This window comes from Cornus florida, unplaced genomic scaffold (genome assembly GCF_030987335.1).
Source record: "Cornus florida cultivar Cherokee Brave unplaced genomic scaffold, ASM3098733v1 CherokeeBrave_3.0.0_Hap2_Chr09, whole genome shotgun sequence".
NCBI classification, from domain to species: Eukaryota; Viridiplantae; Streptophyta; class Magnoliopsida; order Cornales; family Cornaceae; genus Cornus; species Cornus florida.
Genome location: NW_026775579.1, coordinates 73,329,673 through 73,352,100, shown reverse-complemented (window position 1 = coordinate 73,352,100; position 22,428 = coordinate 73,329,673). Strand labels below are relative to the sequence as shown.

Sequence of the window (22,428 nt, the reverse complement as noted above, 5' to 3'; positions counted from 1 at the left end):
CCTCCCCTCGTGCCACACTTGCAAATATTTTGAGTACTTGCCCCAAGACATCGTACCCAAAGCGATGGAACATCGGATGTCTCCTTCCGATCGCCTCCACCGTCGCTGGTTACGCTCGATTCGCCGCCTCTAGCAAAGGGATGAAGTGCATCCCGATCAGCACTCCTAGCCAGGCTGTCTCCTCTATCGCAGCCATGGCATGATCCACCTCATTCTGTTGCCTCTTTTCGACTGGGGGCACTCTACCTATCCCACTATTTTTGCCAGTTTCAGTTTCCTCGCCCGACACTCGCCTATTTAAGGTACTGTTTGAGCCTTCCAGGGAAGACTGCGATTGCAGCACTTCCACCTCGTAAGGGCCCATCTGTATCTCTGCTTCCATATCTTTAAACCTCACGGTGTCTCCTGAGGCCTGCTCTTCCTCTGCTACCTCTTCTTCCTCCTTCGCATTGGATGCCCCCTCACCCGGGTATTCTAATAGCAGTGGGGGCATCAACGATTTTGGTATCGAGGGCTTCTCCACTCGTGGCATACGCAAGATGGTTATCGGCGTTTTCTTCACAATCTCCGGCCGACGTCTTGCAACCCACAAATGATATTAATTGTAATTCAAAACATTGTAAATGGAACAATCACTTTCACTACTTACCCATCGTTATCCGGATCGGAGGCAAAGAACTCTCAGCTGTCATCAATCGCCTGACGATCTCTCTTTTCGAGCCCTCGGCGGCTAGCGCTACCCCGACACCTCTACTAAACTTTTTGCCCGCGCTCGATGCCTCCGCCGTCTTCCCCTTTCTACCCTCGGCGAGGCATCATCACTACTGAGCTCCACCACTTCTTTTGTCTCCCCAACTGACTCTTCATCCTCTGACACTTGGATTGCTGAAGCTTTCCGTTTTTACCATCTCCGGTCAGCGATCGGCTCTTCACTGACCACTTTCTTAGACTGGGCCTCCGTCGATGCCCTTCTATCTGCTCTTGGCTAGACGGATGCAACGGATATATATGCCTCGGGCACAGCATCATACGCTACATCGCCCATTTTTGCATCCAAAGGAGCCATTATCGATCTATGGCCTCGCACTCCTGGCCTAGGCATGCGCAGGGACACATCATCCTTGTATATGGGCATGGGAGCAAAAGGACGAGGAGTCTGTAGGCAAAACCTCCTGAAGGCACCCACGCAATCTGCCCAAAATTACCTATATTTTCCTATTATATCTCTATGGCGATTTTGCGAAGGAATCACGATACTGCCATTTTCTTCCTCGGATAGGTCGTATAGTACACTATATCGGAATAAGACTTCGTCAAATTCATCGTATCTTTCTTCCAAGCCACAATCGTTTGGAACCCCTTGATCATAGCCAAATTGCCTGGGTACCCATCGTGGGTTGTACACTTTGCTCACATCGCCCAACTCAACTCGCCCGGGCAAATGTCCTGGCAGCACCACCAAGGCAAAAGTTTGCTCATCTGCATCCCCCGTTTCTTACTTTGGTGTGATCACTCTCGAATCTTCCCAATAGATCCCCATGTCCACCACCCCTGTTATCTCCTCTTGATAGGGCCTGAACACAAACTCTCGTTCGGAGTCTATCACTTCCCCAAGTGCTCGCCTGCACATCTGCCCTGACCAACGTCTTCCTCGTGCCCCATGGTCGCTTAATTCCAAGGGTAAAGGGCCATACGCGGGGAATCTCTCGTACAAAAACATCTGTAAAAAACTATTGGCTACATAGACACCATGGGGTAGCGGCCAATCGAGGGCGTGATATCCTCAACAATCATGTCCAATCGATGGTACAGTGTTCCTAAGAATAACGGCCCCAGTGGGATCGCAATCCCACTTGCTATCTTCACCGCTATTAGACACCATCAACTCAAATGTGTATCGTCCGGGGTCCCTGGGAATAAATACTTGGACAACCAGCACAGTACATATGCTGCGAGCTCTGTAGGATGTCCAATCTTGTCTCCATCAACAAAGGGACGCTCGGATTTGTCCCCTTTGAAGGAAGGCTGCAGGTCCTTGAACCAGTAGCGTATCCAGGCGCCTGTTGTACATTTTTTGGCTCCTTCAGCTCTCTCTTCGCGCCTAGCCCCCTTCGCATTAAAAAAGGACCCATAACTCTTGGTCTTCTCCAACCCTTCCTCTAATGTAGTTATGATACCCTTCTCCGCTTCATCCATCGTTAGGGGTATTGTATATCCTCTACCCATGACATGCAGGCCTAGTAATTGGGCCACGCCTTCCAATGTAGGCATAAATTCTCCCCATTTTACCATAAACGTGTGGGTTGCACTACACCATCTCGACATTAGCAATTCTAATCCTGGGGTATCGCGCGGCACTTTCAATTTGCGGGACAGACGCATGGCTCGCACAACTCGTGCTTGTCGCAGCCATAGCATATACATTTTGTGGCTGAAGATGTGCTGAGACCACTCCTCCTATCCTGTACATGGGCCCACTGGCATTTTAAACTCCATAAAACAAAAGGGATACATCCCTTGTTCAATGGCAAATCGGTGCACAGAGTCTGCCGGTGGATGAGCTCCTGCTTCCACGGCGACTTCTCCTTCCATTAACTGGGCCACATCACTATCAATCTTATCACTGGCTATGTCTCCTGTAGCTGTCCAGAACCTATCCATGGGCCCAAAGAACGGAGCCCTCTTCTATTCTTCCTTCGACGGTACTTCCGGCACTAATTCACCGAGTTTGCTCAACTGTTTTCTCTTTGTCATTTTATCAAATATCTTACCCGCTTTTACACAGTAATAGCTTTGTTGCCCTCACACACTCATTTGTTTAACACAATACGCTCACTTCATTTTGCTTCTTAGCCTGGCACGGTCGTTCCTTTTTTCTCTTTCTTTCTGTAATGGCTTCCTCTCTCTCCGCCCTGGTTCTATATATATAGATCACGGTTAGAGTTTTGGAGAAGACGAAGACACCGAACAGTTGTGTCTCATCACCTCCTTATTAAATAGGTAACTGACAGCAGCCGAAAAGACTTCAGTTTCCAAGGCAAGACATTATTATGTTTTCTATGCACGCGCCGCTTTATCCTTTTATTTTAAAATTCAAAAACGCCACGTGCAGGGGGACTAAATGTGGATGTGGTCTAGCCACGTCACCAAGGGCCAAGTCAAACAGTCAACACTTTGACAAAGTCCACCTCAGCAAGGTATGTGATAGTCGATTATTGGGCCTCAATCTTAATCTACATTCGGCCGATGGACCTTGAATCTGATAGTCACAAATCACAACCTCGATCCGAGTTGTTGTCGATCGACGGGCCTTGAACCTCGATCTGACCTTTTGACAATCTGTCGGTTGATGGGCCTTGAACCTCGATCTGTTAATCACAAATCATCGATCAACGGGCCTTGAACCTTGATCCGTCACAAATTGTCGATCGACGGGCCTTGAACCTCGATCTGACCCTTGACGATCTGTCGATCGACGGGCCTTGAACCTCAATCCGACCTTCCTAATCTGTCGATCGACGGGCCTTGAACCTCGATCTGAAGTCAATATGTTGATTGACGGGCCTTGAACCTCGATCTGACCTTCACAATCTGTCGATCGATGGGCCTCGATCCGACTTTCACAATTTATAGATCGACGGGCCTTAAACCTCGATCTGACACTGCCATGAACCATCGATCGGTGGGCGTCGAATCTCGATCCAAGCAACGAAGAATTATGGTAGGGCTCTTCAAGCGAAATTAGGACGCAGAAGGGATTTTGGAATGGATGATGGAAAATTAGTAATGTCTTGTCCACTAAGGCAAGACCCAGTCTAAGAATAAGAGCAAAAGACAGCTGGAATAGTACAATTGCTTTTACAGCCTGCTATTTTTTGGATTATTCACCGGGAAAGGTACACTTGGCAGGGGATCCAAAAATGTAGGGATTAGGGCAACATGACCCAAAAAGGGAATGACCCTGACCCATTCCCAACATAGAGGCCCAACAATGTATCCCCTGGATGACCTAAGGCTATAAAAAGAAGGCAATGACGAAAAAAGGAGGCAGGAACTGACGGTAGCTTCTTCCTTACCATTGCTCCAATTCTCTGACTGGACTGGTTTTCTCTCCCTTCTTCCATCTTTCTGCATTCCTCATATTGCTTTGTGATATATTCCCAGACCTCTTTTCTTTGACTATTCAACCGACGAGAACCAGGTATCTACACTTGTTATACAACACCACAAAGCAGCTCTAGGGACCCACCACAGCTATGTGAGATACGGTCGGGATTCATCTCTTTCGAAAATTTTCATTGGAGAAATACAATTAAAGTATGGAGTGGACTAAACTTTGCGACCAACATTTACTACAAATAAATACAATAAATTAATAACTAAAATTGGTAGGCATTTTCCATTTGTTCAATCCACCACTCGGCACTCACCAGACTATATTGGTCTGCCAACATGAATCTGTGTCACCATGCTATTTGTCCGGGATCATTCATGTATTACCTCAGCTCCATATTAAAAGTTCACTTCAAAAAAGGAACTATTTCCGAAGTGGACTTTTAATATGTAAGGGATAGAGGAATAATTTTGTGTACACTTAGAAAGTTGAAAATTGAAACCAACACCCTGCATCCCTGCTTAAGATACACAAGTTTTGCATCGCGAGGATGAAAAACCATCAAACGACAACAATTACCGATGCCCAACTTCTTCAGACTCACTTCTTCCTTCAACACCCATTCACTACTTGGTATGATGTGAGATAAGCTATAACTAGAAAGCTTCTTCTTGAGCTCCAACACTTTGATCATCGATTTTTCTTTTACGTTTACGGCAAACCGAAGAAGACAACCATCCCGTGACGACGACTGTCCCAAGACATATTCCACAGAGAATCCCCTTCCCTTTTTGAGACAAGGAGGAGGGAACTCTATCAGCCAGAGACGATTTTCCCCCATGTTGGGATCATAAGCAGCCAAATGACCACTACTAACTTTCCAGTACAAGATCCCACCTACTGAACGACATACGCAGGACTCGTCAAGATCATCTGAAAATTCAGATGGAAAAGTGATAAATGATTCGCTCCATTCGCCTGTCCGAGAAGAGAGAGTTTCTAAATGTAATCCGTCATATGTGGCTCCCACCCTCTTTTCTATAATAGCTAGAGTTAGTTTGAAATGCACTACACCATCACCATCTTTGCTGCTACATTCCCCACAAGAGAAAACCTCTGAGGATGGAGCATGTCTTGGTTCAGGAAGAGTTAACCATTGGTCTGTAACCGGATTACAGACGTAGAATTTCAAAACCATGTTGCCTTTTGAACGCCATAGTATTAAGCCTTCGGGAGAAACACTTTCTAATAAATAGTCTTCACACAAATCCAAACTTGTAAATTTCTTTTCCTTATAATTTTGTAGGAATGAAAATTTAAATGTAATTTCTGCAGAACAAGAAACCCGAAAGAATCCCAACAATGGGAGAAGAGAATTCTTTCTTTGAGAAAGGTAATTGCTGCAGAAAAGAGGATGAGAGATCAAACTGTTCCATGTCTTCGATACACACTTAAACTTGCAGACGGCATCTAGAGGCAATCGAAGCAAAATCTCATTTACAAGTTCATCGCTGTGTGACACAGCTTCCACACTGCTAAACCTTCTGCGGCAACTCTTCATTATCCTGGAAATTAAGGAGAGAGATACAAAAGGAGATCAATAAACAATGAAATAGAAATAGAAATCAAACATTAAAAAAAAGAAGATGATTAGACAGACATAAAAATTCTGAATAAGAATAACAAAATAAAGTAATGGTAACAAATAGAAAAACTAAATAAAGTAATTGTAACAATTAATTGTTAATTGCTACTACTGTTTCGAATTGGTCATCTATTCAATAAATAAATAAATGGAACACTCTATTCAAACTAATTAAAAATAACTTTGTTAAACAATTCAAGTATTCAGTGTGATGTGAGTACCATTACTCTTCTTTATAATATTAATGCACAAAAATGGTCATTTTTTCAAGGAAAATGATATTGACAGATTTGTTAGACCAATGCCTACATGGCTAGCCACGTCATGATTTCGAAAGCCTTCCACCCACGTCTAGTTTTCTATCTCCTCAGTCTCTCGCTCATCTTCACCCTGGTATAACTTATGTTGCGGCTCTCTCACACTCTTATGGTGGAACCCTTCCATCTCCTGGCCATCTGTTTCCCAAAATCGTAAACCAATCTCTCAACCAACACTCCTGATCTCCCCGAAATCGTAAACCAATCTCCGGCCATCCGTTTTGCACTTCAATATGGAGTCTCCAACAGCACCTTTAGGCCCTGATTGTGTCTACTTCGCTGGCGATGGGTACTACAAAGGCGAGCAGAAGCCAGAGAACTGCCGTCAGCGTCGATCAAAACGGCGTAATCGGCACCACCATCCCCAACCCCCCAGTCTGCAGCAGAAATAGATGGAGAGAAAAAAAAAATGAACATTCTCTCTCTCTCAACCACAAGCAACCACCACAGGAGGACCACCATCTGGTCCATCCCCATTCGCACCACCATTCGGTGTTGATCGACCTTCAACATCTATAGACGCCGACAAGTGCACAGAACCTCAGGCGACTGATTTTCGGTAATCAAACGAAAACCAAATTGGAAGCTTCAGTGATAACCCAACTGAATTGAAGGCTCCATTAGCAATGAGCTTAAACGATCCACGCTGACTAGTTTGTTCTTGGTGGGAATCGGCGACGTCGTTGTCGACGGAGGAGAGAACGTCAGATGATTTGGAGGAAGAAGACGCGTGAAATACCGTGAGAACGCGGGCGCCGGATTGAAATGAAGACAAGCTCCCAAACCACGAGTTCAGTCCGTGCCGGTAGAATGATGATGAAGAGGACGTCGAGATTTGGTGTCGGTGATGGCAGGTCTTCGTAATCAGTTTGTTCCAAGGTGAGAAGTTGAATAGATGACGTGTGATGATGTTGATGCCAAATAAGATTAATTGTTTGTCAGTTGGGCAGCGACATGTTTTCTGCCTTGCTAGTAGGTTAGACATTTCTGTCTCAATATCACGACCATTCATTTGATTCATCTATCAATTATTAATGAATCAAGATTATTTAATAATTTTTAAAATAAAATACAATAAACTCCTTTAAATTATTAAAATTTTACAAAAAATCCCCCTAAATTACAAAAAATCTCCCTTAAACTATTGTTTAGTTGCATTTTACCCCACCACGTAAACTTCCGGCGCCAAAAAAAGTGAAAGACCAGTTTACCCTCGTAAAAGACTACATCTTTTAACTTACTTACCATCTACTGTACGTTCACAAAACATTTCCCAAGCCACAGCAAGCTAAGAGAGAGAAAACTTAAAGAAGAGACGAGAGAGCCAGATAGGCATCATGGCAGAGGAGATGGATCTAATAGTGGTGGTGGTGTGGCGGCAACTATGGGGGTTGAGCTCGGGGAAGGAAACGGAAACAGCCCGGCGGTGGCGATGGGAGTAAGCAAACGGTGGAGGAATAGCCCAGCGGTAGGTGACGGGATTGGCCTTGAAGACTTGGCGGCGAGCAAGGTGGAGAGCTTCGCGCGTGGATGAACTTGGATGGTGGAGAGGATGGACGGTAGTGAGGACGGGCTCTGCCATGGAGACTCGGCGGCGAGCTCGGCCGGTGGCCGGTGGAATCGGTGGGTAGTGCAGCGACTGTGACGGACCGGCGGTGCAAAGAAAAGTCCGGTGAGAAATTGGGTTTCTGAGTTTCTGTTACAATGTGTCTGCCATTGATTTTGTTGTTTGTTTGTTTGTTTTTTTTTTTTTTTTTTTTTTTTTTTTTTTTTTTTTATCACAGTCTCGCTCAAGGCGATGGAGAGATTGACGGTGGTGGAGGGTTTGTGGTTGTGGCAGTGTGCTTGTGGTGATGGAGAGAAAAAGTCATGCCAAATGGTGATGGCGGTGATAGTGGTTGTGGCAGTGGGTTTGTGGTTTCAATTGGGTTTGGCGGTGTGTGGTGAGGTTCGGTATGAATTATTTTCAAGGGTTGTATCGGGTTTGATCGAGCAGGTAATTGGGCGATACGAACATCATCTTCTTCATTTCCGATCTGAGATTGACAGTGGTGGAGGGTTTGTGGCTTCAATTGAGTTTGACGGCTTGTAGTGTGTAGTTTGGAAATTATTTGAGTTTCCACGCGCGGAATCGGAGCACTCAGTCGACGCAAACATCATCTTCTTTATCCCCAACCTGATCGACAGTGATGGTGGTTGTGGCAGTGGGTTTATGGTTTCAATTAGGTTTTATGGTGTGTGTGTGTGGGGTTCGATATGAATAATCTGAGTTTCCAAGCACTGTATCGGGTTTGACTGAGCACATTGTCGGTCGATGAGAAGACCGAGCATGTTGTCGGTGGATGCGAACATCGTCTTCTTCATCCTGACCTGATCTATGGTGTTTCTTTGTTTTGTTTTTTTTAAGGCATTAGGGATTGTTTGGTGGGTATTAGACTTTTGAGTGGTCAACCAAGGGCTGTATGGTCTTTTAAACAAATATTTCTAATCACGTGCCCGGTAAACCTTAAAAAATGATCGACCGGTCATCGAAATAGGTAAGTTGCAACCAAACAACTAAGTATAAGGGGGTTTTTTTGCTACTTTAAAACTTCAGGGGGGTTTTTTGCTTATTGAGATATAGTTGAGAAGGGTTTATTACACTTTATCCTAATTTTTAATTAATTGTGGGCCTCTTAACCATTCCTTCACGATAAATTATTAGATAGTCTCGGGATTGGTTCCAACCAATTGCGTGATGACACATAAGTAAAAAAAAAAATTAATGTTGATATAAAACTAACACACTTACTTTTGTGTCGGTACAACATTGACTGGGGATCAATAATCGGTGACTACCTAATAAATTCTCTTCTTTGTCGTATTGCATCTAATTACATAAAATAACAAAATATATGTATATATGTGTTTGTATTTTTTCTTTTCTTCTTTCCATAAAATATGTTAAAATATCTTTGGTCTTTTCTTGACTGGTGGTTAGCTCATTACAATTACGCAAGACATCTATTGCAAGTAAATTTTTTAGCACTCAGAGTATGCAGGGACCTACTTCCAAACTACAATAATGGTGAGAGTCGAACATGACACATTGGTTTTGTCAGCATGAGCCCATAACTTTATAATTTCACTTAACCACGTTATTTTAGTCGTAATTCATAAATCTAAGCTCATTCCTCTTTGACCGATTAGTTTCAATTGGGACGTGGTCACAAATTTGACCAAGACTTCAGATTAAGATAATTTACTCACCCCACTTTGTTTGTCAAACAAAAACTGCCAGTTTTCAAATCACCAAAACGAAAATAACATTTCAGGTGATTTTGGATACCTGAAGTTTAATGAAGGGAATTTGAGAAAAAAAAAAAAAAAAAAAGGGAAATATACCAACATGTGCCCTCTTCCACGAACGTTGCTAATGGAACTTTACTTGAAAAAAAAAAATGAAAAAAAATTACACATTCCCTTCATTAAACTTCCCTTAACAAACAGACCATTATAAATTAAATGGAACTTGTTGGGGGCTATGCTATACAGATACGAACAATTTTTTTTTTTTAATTTTACAAACACGAACGTTAAGAAGGTGCATAGTGTCTACATGGCAAGAGCAATGCGTAGTTTTAGAGTTTTTTAACGTTATATAGAGAATTATGAAAGCAAAGAAAGTAGAAGATTATGAAAGCAAAGAAAGTAGAAGATGTGCGTAACATCTACGTGGCATGAGAAGAGTGGGGTAACAAACCAAGGTGCTCCGCTTTTATTCTTTTATAACAAAAAAGACAAATTTAACCTTGAACTTCCCATTCAATGTAAAACTTTGGTAATTTTTTTTTTTTTCTTCTCTCTTCTCACTTCTCCCTCTCTTTTCTTTCTTTGTTTGAACGATTCTTCTTCAACAAACTCATCATCTATTTATCAATCACCCTGTCAAGTAACTCAAGCCCACCTTCCACGATGTTCAAATGATTCTTGTTCCTCTTTAGTTCTCACGTCTTCCCTTTGATCATCGGTTTTTTTATTTATTTTTTTAATAAAATCAGATAAATACGATATATGAAGCATAAACAGGAAAAGAGGTGAACCGAGTACATGAGGGGTACTTTTGTCATATTATTATTATCGTAGGTCAGCAGAGCACTAAATGCTAATTTTAGAACACAAATATCACGAGACTAAATAATATTCTAGAATGGTAAAGAATAAAATGGTAAAGAATTTTGGTCGTAGGATGCCTATAAATAGAATGAGACTTCTTCGAATGAGGCGTCTCCGCTTTTTGAGAGAGAGAGAAAAACTTATAATTTTTTTATCCCCATTTTAAATGTATATAAGATATTAAAACATCCTAATAGTGGAAAGGAAGTTCATACAATACACATGTTAAAATCGAACAAAAATAAGGAAACCTGATTTCTTCAAAAATGAACCACTCTCTAGGAGTATTTTCAAAGAGCTTCAAATCACAGATCGGTCGTCTATTTCAAGCTCGAGCTAACCCTAGGTTTCGCGCTGAGAGATGAGAGAGAGCCTTCGAGTTTCAGAAAAATTTGAGACACGGGAAATTATATTAAAATTTTATACTGAATTTTGAGACACAGTAAATTATATTGAAATTTTATACTGAATTTTTTGCGTGTAAAATATACTATTTTTTTTTTTAATCTCTATTTGGCTCTAAATTTTTTGCCCTCTCTCTACTGGCATTTAGGGCTTGCCGCCTCTCTTCCTATTGACCGTGCTCGCTGTTGACTCCTGCCCTGTCCGACGTGCTTGCTCTCAACGCCCACATATGGCACAACTTTGCTTTGTTAGATCGCTGCTTAAGGGGACGGTCCATTGACTCAACTTCAAAATAGCCAAGTCTATCTTAAGATACTGTAAGAAAGTTAGGATAACGACTTTCCTTCCTGTAGGCATTGAAGAGGACTTTGATAACAGATAATGATATAATGAAGCATTCATCAATCCCATTAAAGTTGCACAGATTAATAGCATGACATTTAGGTTAATATCTCTTGCTCACACATCAATATGGAGTGATTTATGTGAATTTATCTAAAAACACAGAAAAAAAAAGTTGCACATATTAATCAATTGAGTAATTTATATTTAATTGTTGGACATTTATTCGAAAACACAGGTGCTGTGTGAGTTTATCAGAATTTACATTAAAAAAAAATTGTTTATCTATAAAAATTTATTTATTATTTAATTATTTTGTTGATATAAAAATGTTGTATTATAGCTATGTGAGTAGAACCGCTTACCTTCAATTAGAACTCAAATTTAGTAGACACGTACGCCCTTTAAAGTTCTACTTCAAAGGAATAAAGTGCATATATGTTGAAACCGAGTTCTAAAAGTTTTAAATTTTAGCTGATTGAAGTATGTCAAAAGTTGGTAGACACGTAGATCCTCTAAAGCTCTACTTCCAAAGGATAAATTTTAGATTTGTCGAAATCTAATAGGCTTCCAAGTTTTAAAATTTCGGCGTATTCGGTTGTATTTATTAAAATAATTTCTTAGAAATATGTAAGTTTAATTTTTTTTTTTTTTTTTTTAATCATACTTTGGATTATTATTATTTTGTTGACGTGCAAATGTTGTGTCATAGCCATGCGAATTGAACCGAGTGACCTTCACTCAAAAAATTCTCTACTCACAAATATGTATTCGTTAAAATTATTTCGTTGTGGAATTACGATCCACAGGTCTTGTGTTTCAAAACAATAGTGAGATCATGTAGATTCAACTCTCCATTCACTCATGGCATTTGGCTTGGTTTAAAGAAACTCACTATTCTTTCGAAGGCAGCAAACAGCCCATATGAGTCCGAAGTGCCCAGTCAGATGAGTACTGTTGTGTGAAGGAGTTTGGCAGCAGCTATAATCCTTGTTCAGTTGAAGATCGAATCCGAAGAGAATATTGTGGCGCTAATAATGTAGCATGAAGAAAAGGTTTTGAATGATGGGAGAAGAACCAAAGGTTCTGAAAAATGGACGAACCTTTATGAAGCTTCTGAAAGATGGGAGAAGGCTAAAAGGACATACAGTGAAGTTCATGCAGCCCCACTTTTGTGAGAGCAACCACTACTTTCAAGTTTCAAGGGTGTAACCAATCTGGACTCCAAAATGCCAGTTTGCCAAGAGGGTACACTTCTTTTGCCTTGATTTTTCCTTTTTTCTTTTAATTCTTTTTTTTTTTTTTTTTTTTTTTTTTGGGTTGTGGGAGAGGGAGGATTAAGTTATGCCAACACATTTGTTGATTTCTAGATAATTTGAATAGGAGGTGGAGTTTTGCTATACCTAATTCCTTTCAAGTGGGTTTTTGTAACTCTAAATACTTCAGTTGTGTTCGATTCCCAATTACTAGCTCCACTATGACACTATTGTATGAAGTGAGTATTGTTCACCCGGACAACAGCGTGAGGGCCCACACCATCAAAATTCACACTTAGTATCTATGCATTTTCTTAATTTATTTATATTTTATATGTTTACGAGCACACAGAGTCCGGTGAACAATAAAGACTCTGGCATGCCCGCGCACCCCAGGGGTCAGCCAAAATACAGCAAACACCTAGATCGTCTTGACCGCATCCTCATAATCTATAGACTTGGGGAGAGTCTCCCGTTTTTTTTTTTTTTTTTCTAACGAGAAAAACTAACACACTCATTTTATCGAAACTTGAATCATCAATTTTTTACTTTGAAAAGTTTATAATATTTTTAATTTATTTATTATTATTATTATTATTATTTTTTGTTAGCATGAAAACGTTGTGCCATAGCCCTGTGGAATTACGATCCAAAGGTCTTGTGTTTTGTGCCGGCCGTACACCAAAGGAATTTTATGGTTGTTTGCTGCCTTCAAAACAATAGTGAGATCTAATGTAGATTCAGCTCTTATTCACTCATGGAATTCAGTAAGTCTGATGTAGATTCAACTATCATTCACTCATGAAAATTCAGACAATCTCGAGCATTCGGTTTGCTTTAAAGAAACTCACTGCATTTAGTTGCAGAGATTGATTGCTGATCAAATTTGAGGAGAAAGATTGTAGCGATAATAATGTAATACACACAACTTTTATAAAGGCATCGATGGGAGAAGAACCTTTATAAAAATTCTGAATGATGGGAGAAGGCTAAAACGACATACAGTTCAATATTATTCAGCAGCATCCAGCCCCGGTTTTGTGAGAGGAACCACTACTTCCCAGTTTCAAGGGTGTAACCAATCTGGACTCCAAAATGTTGGTAAAATATATGCTTAATGTGACTTTTAAGAAATAACAACCCTTATACTAATATGTCATGAGATAATTAACAATATGCTAATAAATCATTAATTAAATATGCAACTCTATATTTAATTAAATATACAAAATAAAGCAATAAAATAATAATAATATGCAAGGAATGAACCTGGATCGAGGCTAGTATTGGATACTATGTCCTTAAGACAGATTCGCCCCGCTATGGTGCTAACGGACTCAGTTGCGTCTATCTCCCAGGATACAACGGTCTACATCCACCAGTAACAGCACTACAAACTCGTGGATACGGCGAACCTCCTCCGTGAGTATTAATACTCTCTCTGACTCAAAAATGCATATATATACTATATAAATATTGAATTGTGTGTAATCCGAACCAAATGGTTCGGACCAATCTTAATATGGCTCGATGAAATTGGATTAGGATCGAAGTGGCTCGAACCACTTAATCTATGGTTTGAACCCACTTGGGTTGGGTTCTAGTCTAGAGAGGGAGATAGAAGAAAATGAAAATGAAATTGAATGAATTGCAAATGATCTAAAGGGGGGTATTTATAGAAACAGAAATGCCTTTTCGAATGGGGTGCGTCTTTTCATTATTGGACACAACCATTGCAATAGGTTGCAATGGTTCACATGGTGTCTATTCACCACTAGACACATCCATTCCAATAGGTTGCAATGGTTCACATGGTGTCTGTTCACCAATAGACACATCCATTCCAATAGGTTGCAATGTGCCTTTTCGAGTAGGTGCAACTATGGGTTATGATGGTTCGGAAAAAAGTGTAATCCTTTGGAAAAAACTAAAAGTGATTTTTTAATTTAAAAGGTGTAACCCTTTAGAAAAAACTAAAATATGGTTTTTTAATTTAAAAGGTGTAACCTTTTAGAAAAACTAAAAAGTAGTTTTTTTAATTCAAAAAACCAACCACCCAAAAACCCCACTCATTTGTGAAACCCATTTAAATAAGCCCAGCTCAAAATTGGGCCCAATCCAAAATTCCAAAAAAAGAAGAATCTGGACTTTACAATTAGGCCCGAGCCCAAGCCCAAATCCTAAACTCAGCTTATTTAAATTTCAATTTGTTTCAACATTTTTTCCATGTGAGACAAACACTTCCCACATTTTGCATACCCATTTAGGCTTATCAAAACACTACACTTTGGAGCTAATTTCTTATTCATTCGGAAATGAATTTCAGAAAGTAAATATACCATGTTCATCTCCTTGCGGAGAGAAACGCGCTTGTCTAGAGATCCGTAAAAAATTATTAGCAGAATCTATTTCAAATCTCATCCAAAGTTTATGTTTTTAATGCCCCCATTTCCAACACAAAATGCCAGTGTGTGTAAGAGGGTAGACGAGAGAAATATGTAAGTTTTTATTTTAACCGACAAAATACACTCGCACCCTCACTTTGCCGGGACTAGAATTGTTGACCTTTTACTTTGAAGAGCAAGAAAGTCCCATTAAGGTACCACCTTTGGTGGTTATGTAAGTTGTGTCCACTCATCATGTTTGAACTTGTTGGAGCATTAGGCCAAAGCACCTCCATACTGATCATTTCACCCGAAAAGGAGGTAGCTTTTGCAGTTCCTTCCCTTCGCTTTCACTGTAATTAGGATACCATAATCATATTGTGCAATGTTGAGTAGTGATCGATCATTCTATATGTTACAAGTGCAGCTAAAAAATACCCAGAGGGAGTTGCAACTGATTTTTTGTTTTTAAAGAAAATTGGTAGTGTACATTATAGTTTATCATTTGAATAAAGTACATATTTTTAGATTCATTTAGATTCAAACCGTTGTGTTGTACATGCACTATTTTTTTCTTTTCTGCCATAGATTTACATACTTTTGAAATCTGAATTTATAAGAAAGAATCTCCCACTCAGACGACACGGAAAGAGTCGGCTATTTTTTTCAAATCCTTGTAATGCCTCTTCCATTGAAGACCTACAAAGATCAAAAGGAGTGAAATTATTTGATTTTCAAAGATAGCTAAGATTCTTGGATGTGATCATGTAAAGCTTGTGAATGCAGGGTAAATGTCTATACCGTTGCCAGTTACGTTGAACAAGTAGAGACGATTCCCTGCAGCAGTAGCTGTGATCAGAACATGAGGAGGTTCCAATTCAAACTGGTAATATTTTCTCCCAGAGTGTTCTGCTACTTCAGAACTTAATACCTTGCCCTCTACATTCTCACCAATCACTTCTGGTCCAAATGCACTAATCACTTTATCGGGTGGTCCAATTCGCTCAATTTTAGCGTCATCACCAAGATCTACACAACATAACATCAACCTAGATAAAGATGTGCTTATAGAACGAACTTGGGTATTTTTGTGTGGCTGTAAGAAAGTAGGTTCGAAAACATATAACTAGAGATTGAAGTTTTAATTGATGGTTTGAATAAACTTGTCAAGTCTAAACTACACATGAATCTTAGGACATTGTTCTGATTGTTCAAAAAAACAAAAAAAAAGAGACTAGAAAATCATCACCAAGATCTACTACACAACAGAACATCAACCTAGAGATTGAAGTTTCAATTGATGAGTCTAAACTACACATGAATCTTAGGACATCGTTCTGATTGTTAAAAAAAAAAAAAAAAAAGGGTAAAAAAGCGAGACTAAAAAATCATCACCAAGATCTACAAAACATCAACCTAGATAAAGATATGCTTATAGAAGTTACTTGGATATGGTTGTGTCGTCGTGATAAAGATAGTAAGGAAGAATATAACTAGAATACAATTTCTAATGATGGTTTTTGTAAAATTGTCAAGTTGCTAAACTACACAAGAATCTTGGGGCATTATCCAGAATGTTGAAAAAAGACTAGGAACACGATTTTTGAGCTGCTGGGAATTTGATTCCCTTGTTTTTGTAGCCTAGGTTTTGGTTTAATGAAGTAATTCATTTAGGGGAGGGAAAAAAAATACTAGGAACAAGAACTTAGGGAAACTCACTATCTGCAAATCTGAGGACAGGAGCAACAATGACGAATATGCGTCCTTCTTTAGGACTAGTAAATCTAGATATGCTTATAGAAGTTACTTGGATATGGTTGTGTCGTTGTGATAAAGATAGTAAGGAATAATATAACTAGAATACAATTTCTAATTGATGGTTTGTGTAAAATTGTCAAGTTGCTAAACTAAACAAGAATCTTAGGGCATTATTCAGAATGTAGAAAAAAGACTAGGAACACGATTTTTGAGCTGCTGGGAATTTGAATCCCTTGTTTTTGTAGCCTAGGTTTTGGTTTAATGAAGTAATTCAGTTAGGGGAGGGAAAAAAATACTAGGAACAAGAACTTAGGGAAACTCACTATCTGCAAATCTGAGGACAGGAGCAACAATGACGAATACTCGTCCTTCTTTAGGACTAGCAAATCTCAAATCAATCTCTGTGCCACCTAAATCTGCAATCGATACAGGAACCTGAAACACAGATCAAGAGACTAGTTTAGAGAAGTGATTTAAGGCATTCGATAAAAACTAACCCTGCAAGGTCAAAAGCTTGATCAGTTGGATGTAAATACAATTGAATAGTCAATGTTTTATTTGATTGGAACAAAGAAATTTCTTCAAACGATTTGGCTACGGGTTTGAAAGAAGCTCAGAAGTGGAGGTAGAAGTCTATTTTGTTGAAGTCGACTGTTACCTCTTCCCAGTCTTGAGGCACTGAAAACATGTATGGGATAATTGGACTCCATCCAACGCCATGCCCTCCGGACTTCTCATCTGGTCTGCGGTATGTGCACCAACCTGTCTGAGCATTTTATTTCTAATGAGTGGTGACAGTTCACTTGAAAAATAAAATTAAATCACAAGGTGATAATAATATGATCCAATTTCTTTGCTCCCCCTCAAAGTTTAAGAATAGTAACTTTATGCATATATGTTTGAGGCTCAACAAAACAAATGAATGCACAAATCAGTATTTCTTGTCGTTTTACGGGGTTTGTTACTTCTGTCTAATTTTTGCTTATTGCATGGTATTGGTTGGCTTGACATTTTATCAGTGTGCAGAGTATTCTAACTGTTGTTTTGACATTTTATCAGTATTGTACAGAGCTTCTTTCTGGATTATGGTCCTTGATATGTCTTTACATGGTTAAGAAGGGCTGGTATGCCTCCATTAGAAATTTATGCGGCTGCAAAAATATTTGTCTTATGATATGGCTTGTAAGAGAAAGTATTGAATACCCCGGATACTTGGCACGTGGTACCCCTCCCAATAAAAACTCCTCATTTCTCTTGAAAACTCCCGCTTCTCTATTATCAAGGAAAATTGGGAATTTTCATACCGCATGTCAAAATACCCTCGGGATACTTGATGTATGATGTTTTATCGGTTTGTAGAGCTACTATTGTTTATATAGGGATAGTCTGTTTTAAGGACAATAATTCTTGCTCCTCTTATGTTAGCTTTCTCTTTTGGTTTTGTTCTCTTTTTTGGTTGCTCTTTACTTGGTGGAGTTGGGGTTTTCATGAATGTATTAGTCATTGTACATTGGCTTTATGCCTTCTGTTACATGAATTCTCATCCTTTTATTTATCTCGTGTGTGTGTGGTTGAGGCAAATTGTGGGGCAGAATCTATAATCAAATTGTATGGAACAAATATCATCAGTGTGGAGAGAAATTGGAGTAATGTAAAATTTTCCATGGAAAACATAATTAAAGAAACAGGGATAATAGGTGTTTTTTTTTTTTTTTTTTTGGGTAATTTTTTCCTAGGTTTTTATTTGTAATCCTGAATTGGGTAGAATAAGCTAAGAATAATATTTAAAAAGAAAAAGAAAAAGAACTATATTTTCTCCATGTTGAGATTACAGTAGATATATAAAAGACATGAATTGAATAGAAGTGAAATAAATATGTGGGACCATGAAAAACCAACCTTGTTCATCTGGTTCAGAGAGACCAGGTATCCTCCCAGCCAAAAGACCCTGTTTCACTACTGCCAATCCCTCTCTTGGATAACCCAAAACAGCAGAAGATAGTAATCCAACCCCAGAAACTAAAGCTTGCCTTCTCTTCAACAACCCAGAGACCAATCTCTCACTCTCTTCATCATCAAAATACCCATTTTCTCTTGAACCTCCAAAAGCCTTTGTTCTTGAACACCCTTTCTCTAGTGAAGGGACTTTCCAGGACAAGCAACAGCTAGTGAATATGGTTGTTCCCATTTTCCCGAGAAAATGGAATTGTATGTAGAATTTTCTACACAGTCTTCAGAGGATTCAAACAGATGTTACCAACAACTGTAAAATCATCGTCTCAAAAAGCCTTCTCAGGATGTGTGGATGTGGTGTCACAGCCTTTTACATATTTAATATCTATTAAATCATCACATCACTGGCTTGAAACGTGCCACGTGTACGAGTCACTCTTTAAGGATCCAGAATAAATCAAGATTTTAAATGGGACACCACTACAAGAAAAACAATAAAACTTAATACATACATGTATATTAGTTGATCTACTTGATCAGCTTCTGAAAATTAAGTAATACTGTATTATGTTCCTAATTGCACACATGTAAACACAAAGCCCAACCGTGTGTGTGTTTTTTTTTTTTTAATTATATACTAAGCAACTTCAAAGCCAATATATGTAACAGATCAATTAAAAGCCCTACAGTTTCTTCTGATCTCTCCTTCTGAGCCTGTCTTGACACCAATTTGACCCATCCTCACTATGGACGCGACAAAGTCTGTCTCAAATGAGGATTTGGACATGCCCACATAGGCATCAATCACTTCCTTGGTACTCTCGTCCTCGTAGAGCCTAGCATCCGATGCTATCACAGCAAAACCACCCTTGATGTTGCTCAAAATCTGATCGTCAAATGTCTCGCCGGTCCTCGCATCAAGCGGCATTCGTGCATTCACGTCTCCATCTTTAGGGCACTTGGCTTCAAGTTCAGGAAGGAACTGAGGGTTGATTGCAGGATCAGAGCCGGCTCTGCCGTTAAAGCTGTAGAGTCGAGTCTCCATGAAGAAACATGCAGTGGTGCCAATGGTATGCGCAGCTGAAACGTTTTCAGCATATGAATTACTATACAAAGCTCGTTGTAATATTCTACACACGCTTTCACTAGAATCAAAATTCTCTTCGGTCACAATTTTATGCCGTTACTGAATTTACCACTATTAATTATGGATTTTGCTATGTGAAATTTCACATAACTAGTGAAATTTTATGAAATTTATCATTGAGAGTGATAAAATTCACCGAGAACCGCACACGATACCAGTTGATCGGACTATTTTTACCACAAAATGTTACTGTATATAATGCACTACATGTCGCGAATGCTGTTCAATTGGTTATATATGTAAGTATATAATATATGTACCACTAAGAAGGACAAGGTCTTTATCTGAAAGTCCCTTCTTTGTGAACTTGGATTTGAGAAGCTGGATTGAATCGTCAACTTCCGGCAGCTCATCGGCATGAGACTTAGTTGAGACCCGACCGTCTCTCCGGCCAGTCTGTACCTCATAAGATGGTCCTTTACTCTGCAATATTTACATATCAGTCGTATACAGACACAATAAACTCAAATTTCGTCAATGATTTTGAAAAAAGAAAACACACATTCATAATTACAACAAAACAAAAACAAACAACAGAAAATACGTCAGAATCACACATGGACGTGTGTGCATATTCCTACCTAATTAGAGACATATGTGTATATATTATACACACGGTGCAGACACAGAGTCACAGATGTCTAGGAGCCTAATAATAGTAAAGAAGTCCGGGAACTTCAACTACATAAAAGACACCTATTAGACACATAGAATTGATTACAAATTAAAGTTACTTAGTATTAAGAATGGGCACTAGTCTCGATGGTATAAGTTTTTTGATATTTTTATTTTTTATTTTTATTATTTACCGAAGGAAAAAAATATTATGGGGCGTGAAGATTTGCTTGAACTCTCAGAAAATAAAAATAAAAATAAAAAAACAATATATTATTACCAAAACAATAGCATCTCTAGCAGCCAAAGCAACAATGTCTGCACAAGAAACAATTCCAGGACACTCATCTTCCAACTTTGCTTTGGCTTTGTCTATTTCTTCAAACCCTCCAAGGCCTTGATGACCAAAAGCATTTTTCTCACCATCTTCACCATTATCAATCAGAATTGAACCATCACAACCCTACACCAAAAAAAAAAAAAAAAAAACCGACACATATCCAATAAGCTATTTACAAAATTAAACACACACACACATAGAAGGTGACAAAGACCTCAACAAAGCAGTCATGGAATTGGAGCCTCAGCAAGATAGCAGGGATTCTTGGGTTGGAGTTTGCGGCTTCGGCGACGACAGACCGGACAATGGACTCAGCTTCAGGGCATGTTTTGGAGTAGAAGCCCACATTGAGTTTGCCTTCTGAAAGTACTACCCCTAGCAAGGGATGGCATAGAATGAGAGCTAAAGTCAAAGCCTTTGCATTGCAATTAAGGATTTCTAAGAAGGCCATGGTGGTGAAGAAGAAGCAAAGCAAGAGTGCTAGATGGAGGGCTCAGAGCTAGACTAGTACTCTTATATATAGAATCATCTTTTTGCAATGTGTCAACACAACTGCATGACTTTTTTTGTGACTTTTGTACACACACACAATCTCCAAACTTAACACTTACTCCACCTCTTTCTTGTTTTACAAATAAAAAATAAAAAAATCCATAGCCATAGATTAGAAATATTAGATTAAACTATATTGCTATGGATCATTAAAAAGTGTGCAACCTTCACACGCATATAAGAATTTATATTCGTCCTCTGCTGTATAACACGGTTATAGTACATTTGACACGTATATTTCATTTGCAACAACCAATAACAAATGAGAACTTATCTCAACCTCATGATCATATGCTTAATTACATAGACTCTCTTTTTTTGGTCCAGAGACAACAATAGAAAGATGAGAATCACGAGTAATTGGAACTTTGTTCCATGTTCTTCCAATGTATGTATATAAAGACTAGAAAAGTAGAAAATCTATTAAAAGGAGCCAACAACCTTTTTTCCATGCAAGTTTGGTCCATTCTCTCACTTAAAGTCCATTCATATCCACCTTTTAAGTCCAAAGTGTTCCACAATTTGTGACTTGACTTTTCTTCTAGTCTTGCTTTTCTTACTCCATTTGGTTAGTCTGAGTAGTCTTGGAAAGACACGAAAATTGCATGAATATTTTTCATAACAAACCATGTCATAAGACAAATGTAGCAACTAAGAGGCCAGGTTGATTTTCTTGCTAACCAAACACACCTTTAATCACAATGTTGACTAAGAAATGTACATTTTCATTAGTAGTTGTCATCATTTCTTGGCACTTTTGTGTAGATACGGTCATTTAAGTAATTAAACCAATAGAAAACGCGTATGCAAGCATGTAATTGTCAATTTTTATACCCACCAAGTTCATACCAAGACTAGCTAGGTTGCACACTTGCAAATGCAAAAGTACCCGCACAAAAAATAATTTAGCCCACAACATGGTAAGCAAATCGATTTTCCACTTGGGTGCAAATAGATTTTTTCAATGAAAAAGTAAACACACACCATTTCTGCTCACGCTCAAACTAAGACCTCTTCTCTCCTCTTCGAGGCAGGACCGGCCAAAAAAATAATAATAATAATAATAAAAGACTAGGCTTAGGGTCTTTCCAAATTTTGGGCCTCTCAAATTTAAGAGATTCGCCTAGGCCTCCCAAAATGTTAGCCTCTCAAGATTGAGGATAGAGAATTTATAGCATAGGCTTTTAAACTTTTTGGTAAGAAAAGAATACTTGTTATGTAAATAACAAGAATATTAATTATTTTTTAAAAAAGTATTATTATTTTGATTGACATAACAAGAATATTAATTATTTTTCTAAAAAGTATTATTATTTTGATTGATATGATTTCGACTTGTCATATTTAGGCATATTAATTAATATTGAGTCAATAAAACCAATCTTCTTTTACATTTGAGGAGACATTAAAAACTTTCAATTTATGGTTTTTTTAACTTTGTCTAT

The 22,428-nt window shown here is 38.9% G+C and overlaps 3 protein-coding genes across 3 annotated transcripts; all 3 read right to left on the bottom strand.

Moving 5' to 3' along the window:
- Positions 1-3,731: 3,731 nt before the first annotated feature.
- On the bottom strand, positions 3,732-6,292 carry LOC132272855 (F-box protein At5g03970-like). The gene is made up of 4 exons (XM_059773934.1): positions 6,180-6,292; positions 4,617-5,679; positions 4,077-4,205; positions 3,732-3,815 (listed from the first exon to the last, which is right to left on the bottom strand). The coding sequence occupies exons 1-4, from the start codon at positions 6,290-6,292 to the stop codon at positions 3,732-3,734; spliced, it is 1,389 nt and encodes a 462-aa protein (XP_059629917.1).
- An 8,823-nt stretch (positions 6,293-15,115) lies between these two features.
- LOC132274406 (psbP domain-containing protein 4, chloroplastic) lies at positions 15,116-18,685 on the bottom strand. Its single transcript, XM_059775685.1, has 5 exons — positions 18,276-18,685; positions 17,035-17,138; positions 16,700-16,811; positions 15,420-15,647; positions 15,116-15,317 (listed from the first exon to the last, which is right to left on the bottom strand). Exons 1-5 carry the CDS (start codon positions 18,562-18,564, stop codon positions 15,253-15,255), a joined length of 798 nt encoding a protein of 265 aa, XP_059631668.1. The 5' UTR covers positions 18,565-18,685; the 3' UTR covers positions 15,116-15,252.
- Positions 18,686-18,897: 212 nt separating this feature from the next.
- Positions 18,898-20,882, bottom strand: LOC132272854 (peroxidase 43-like). Its single transcript, XM_059773933.1, has 4 exons — positions 20,646-20,882; positions 20,372-20,554; positions 19,737-19,899; positions 18,898-19,409 (listed from the first exon to the last, which is right to left on the bottom strand). Exons 1-4 carry the CDS (start codon positions 20,880-20,882, stop codon positions 19,000-19,002), a joined length of 993 nt encoding a protein of 330 aa, XP_059629916.1. The 3' UTR covers positions 18,898-18,999.
- Positions 20,883-22,428: the final 1,546 nt, after the last annotated feature.

Coding starts and splice junctions, on each gene's coding strand:
- LOC132274406 (XM_059775685.1), bottom strand. CDS start 18,564: ATGGGAACAACCATATTCACTAGCTGTTGCTTGTCCTGGAAAGTCCCT. Junction 16,812..17,034: donor TGCCTCAAGACTGGGAAGAG/GTAACAGTCGAC, acceptor TCTGTGTTTCAG/GTTCCTGTATCGATTGCAGA. Junction 15,648..16,699: donor TGTCCTCAGATTTGCAGATA/GTGAGTTTCCCT, acceptor TATGTTGTGTAG/ATCTTGGTGATGACGCTAAA.
- LOC132272855 (XM_059773934.1), bottom strand. CDS start 6,292: ATGGCCGGAGATTGGTTTACGATTTCGGGGAGATCAGGAGTGTTGGTT. Junction 5,680..6,179: donor AAGGGTTCCACCATAAGAGT/GTGAGAGAGCCG, acceptor CTTAATTTCCAG/GATAATGAAGAGTTGCCGCA. Junction 3,816..4,076: donor GTCAGAGAATTGGAGCAATG/GTAAGGAAGAAG, acceptor TCTTATTCTTAG/ACTGGGTCTTGCCTTAGTGG.
- LOC132272854 (XM_059773933.1), bottom strand. CDS start 20,882: ATGGCCTTCTTAGAAATCCTTAATTGCAATGCAAAGGCTTTGACTTTA. Junction 20,555..20,645: donor TCCATGACTGCTTTGTTGAG/GTCTTTGTCACC, acceptor TTTTTGGTGTAG/GGTTGTGATGGTTCAATTCT. Junction 19,410..19,736: donor AGACCTTGTCCTTCTTAGTG/GTACATATATTA, acceptor AAAACGTTTCAG/CTGCGCATACCATTGGCACC.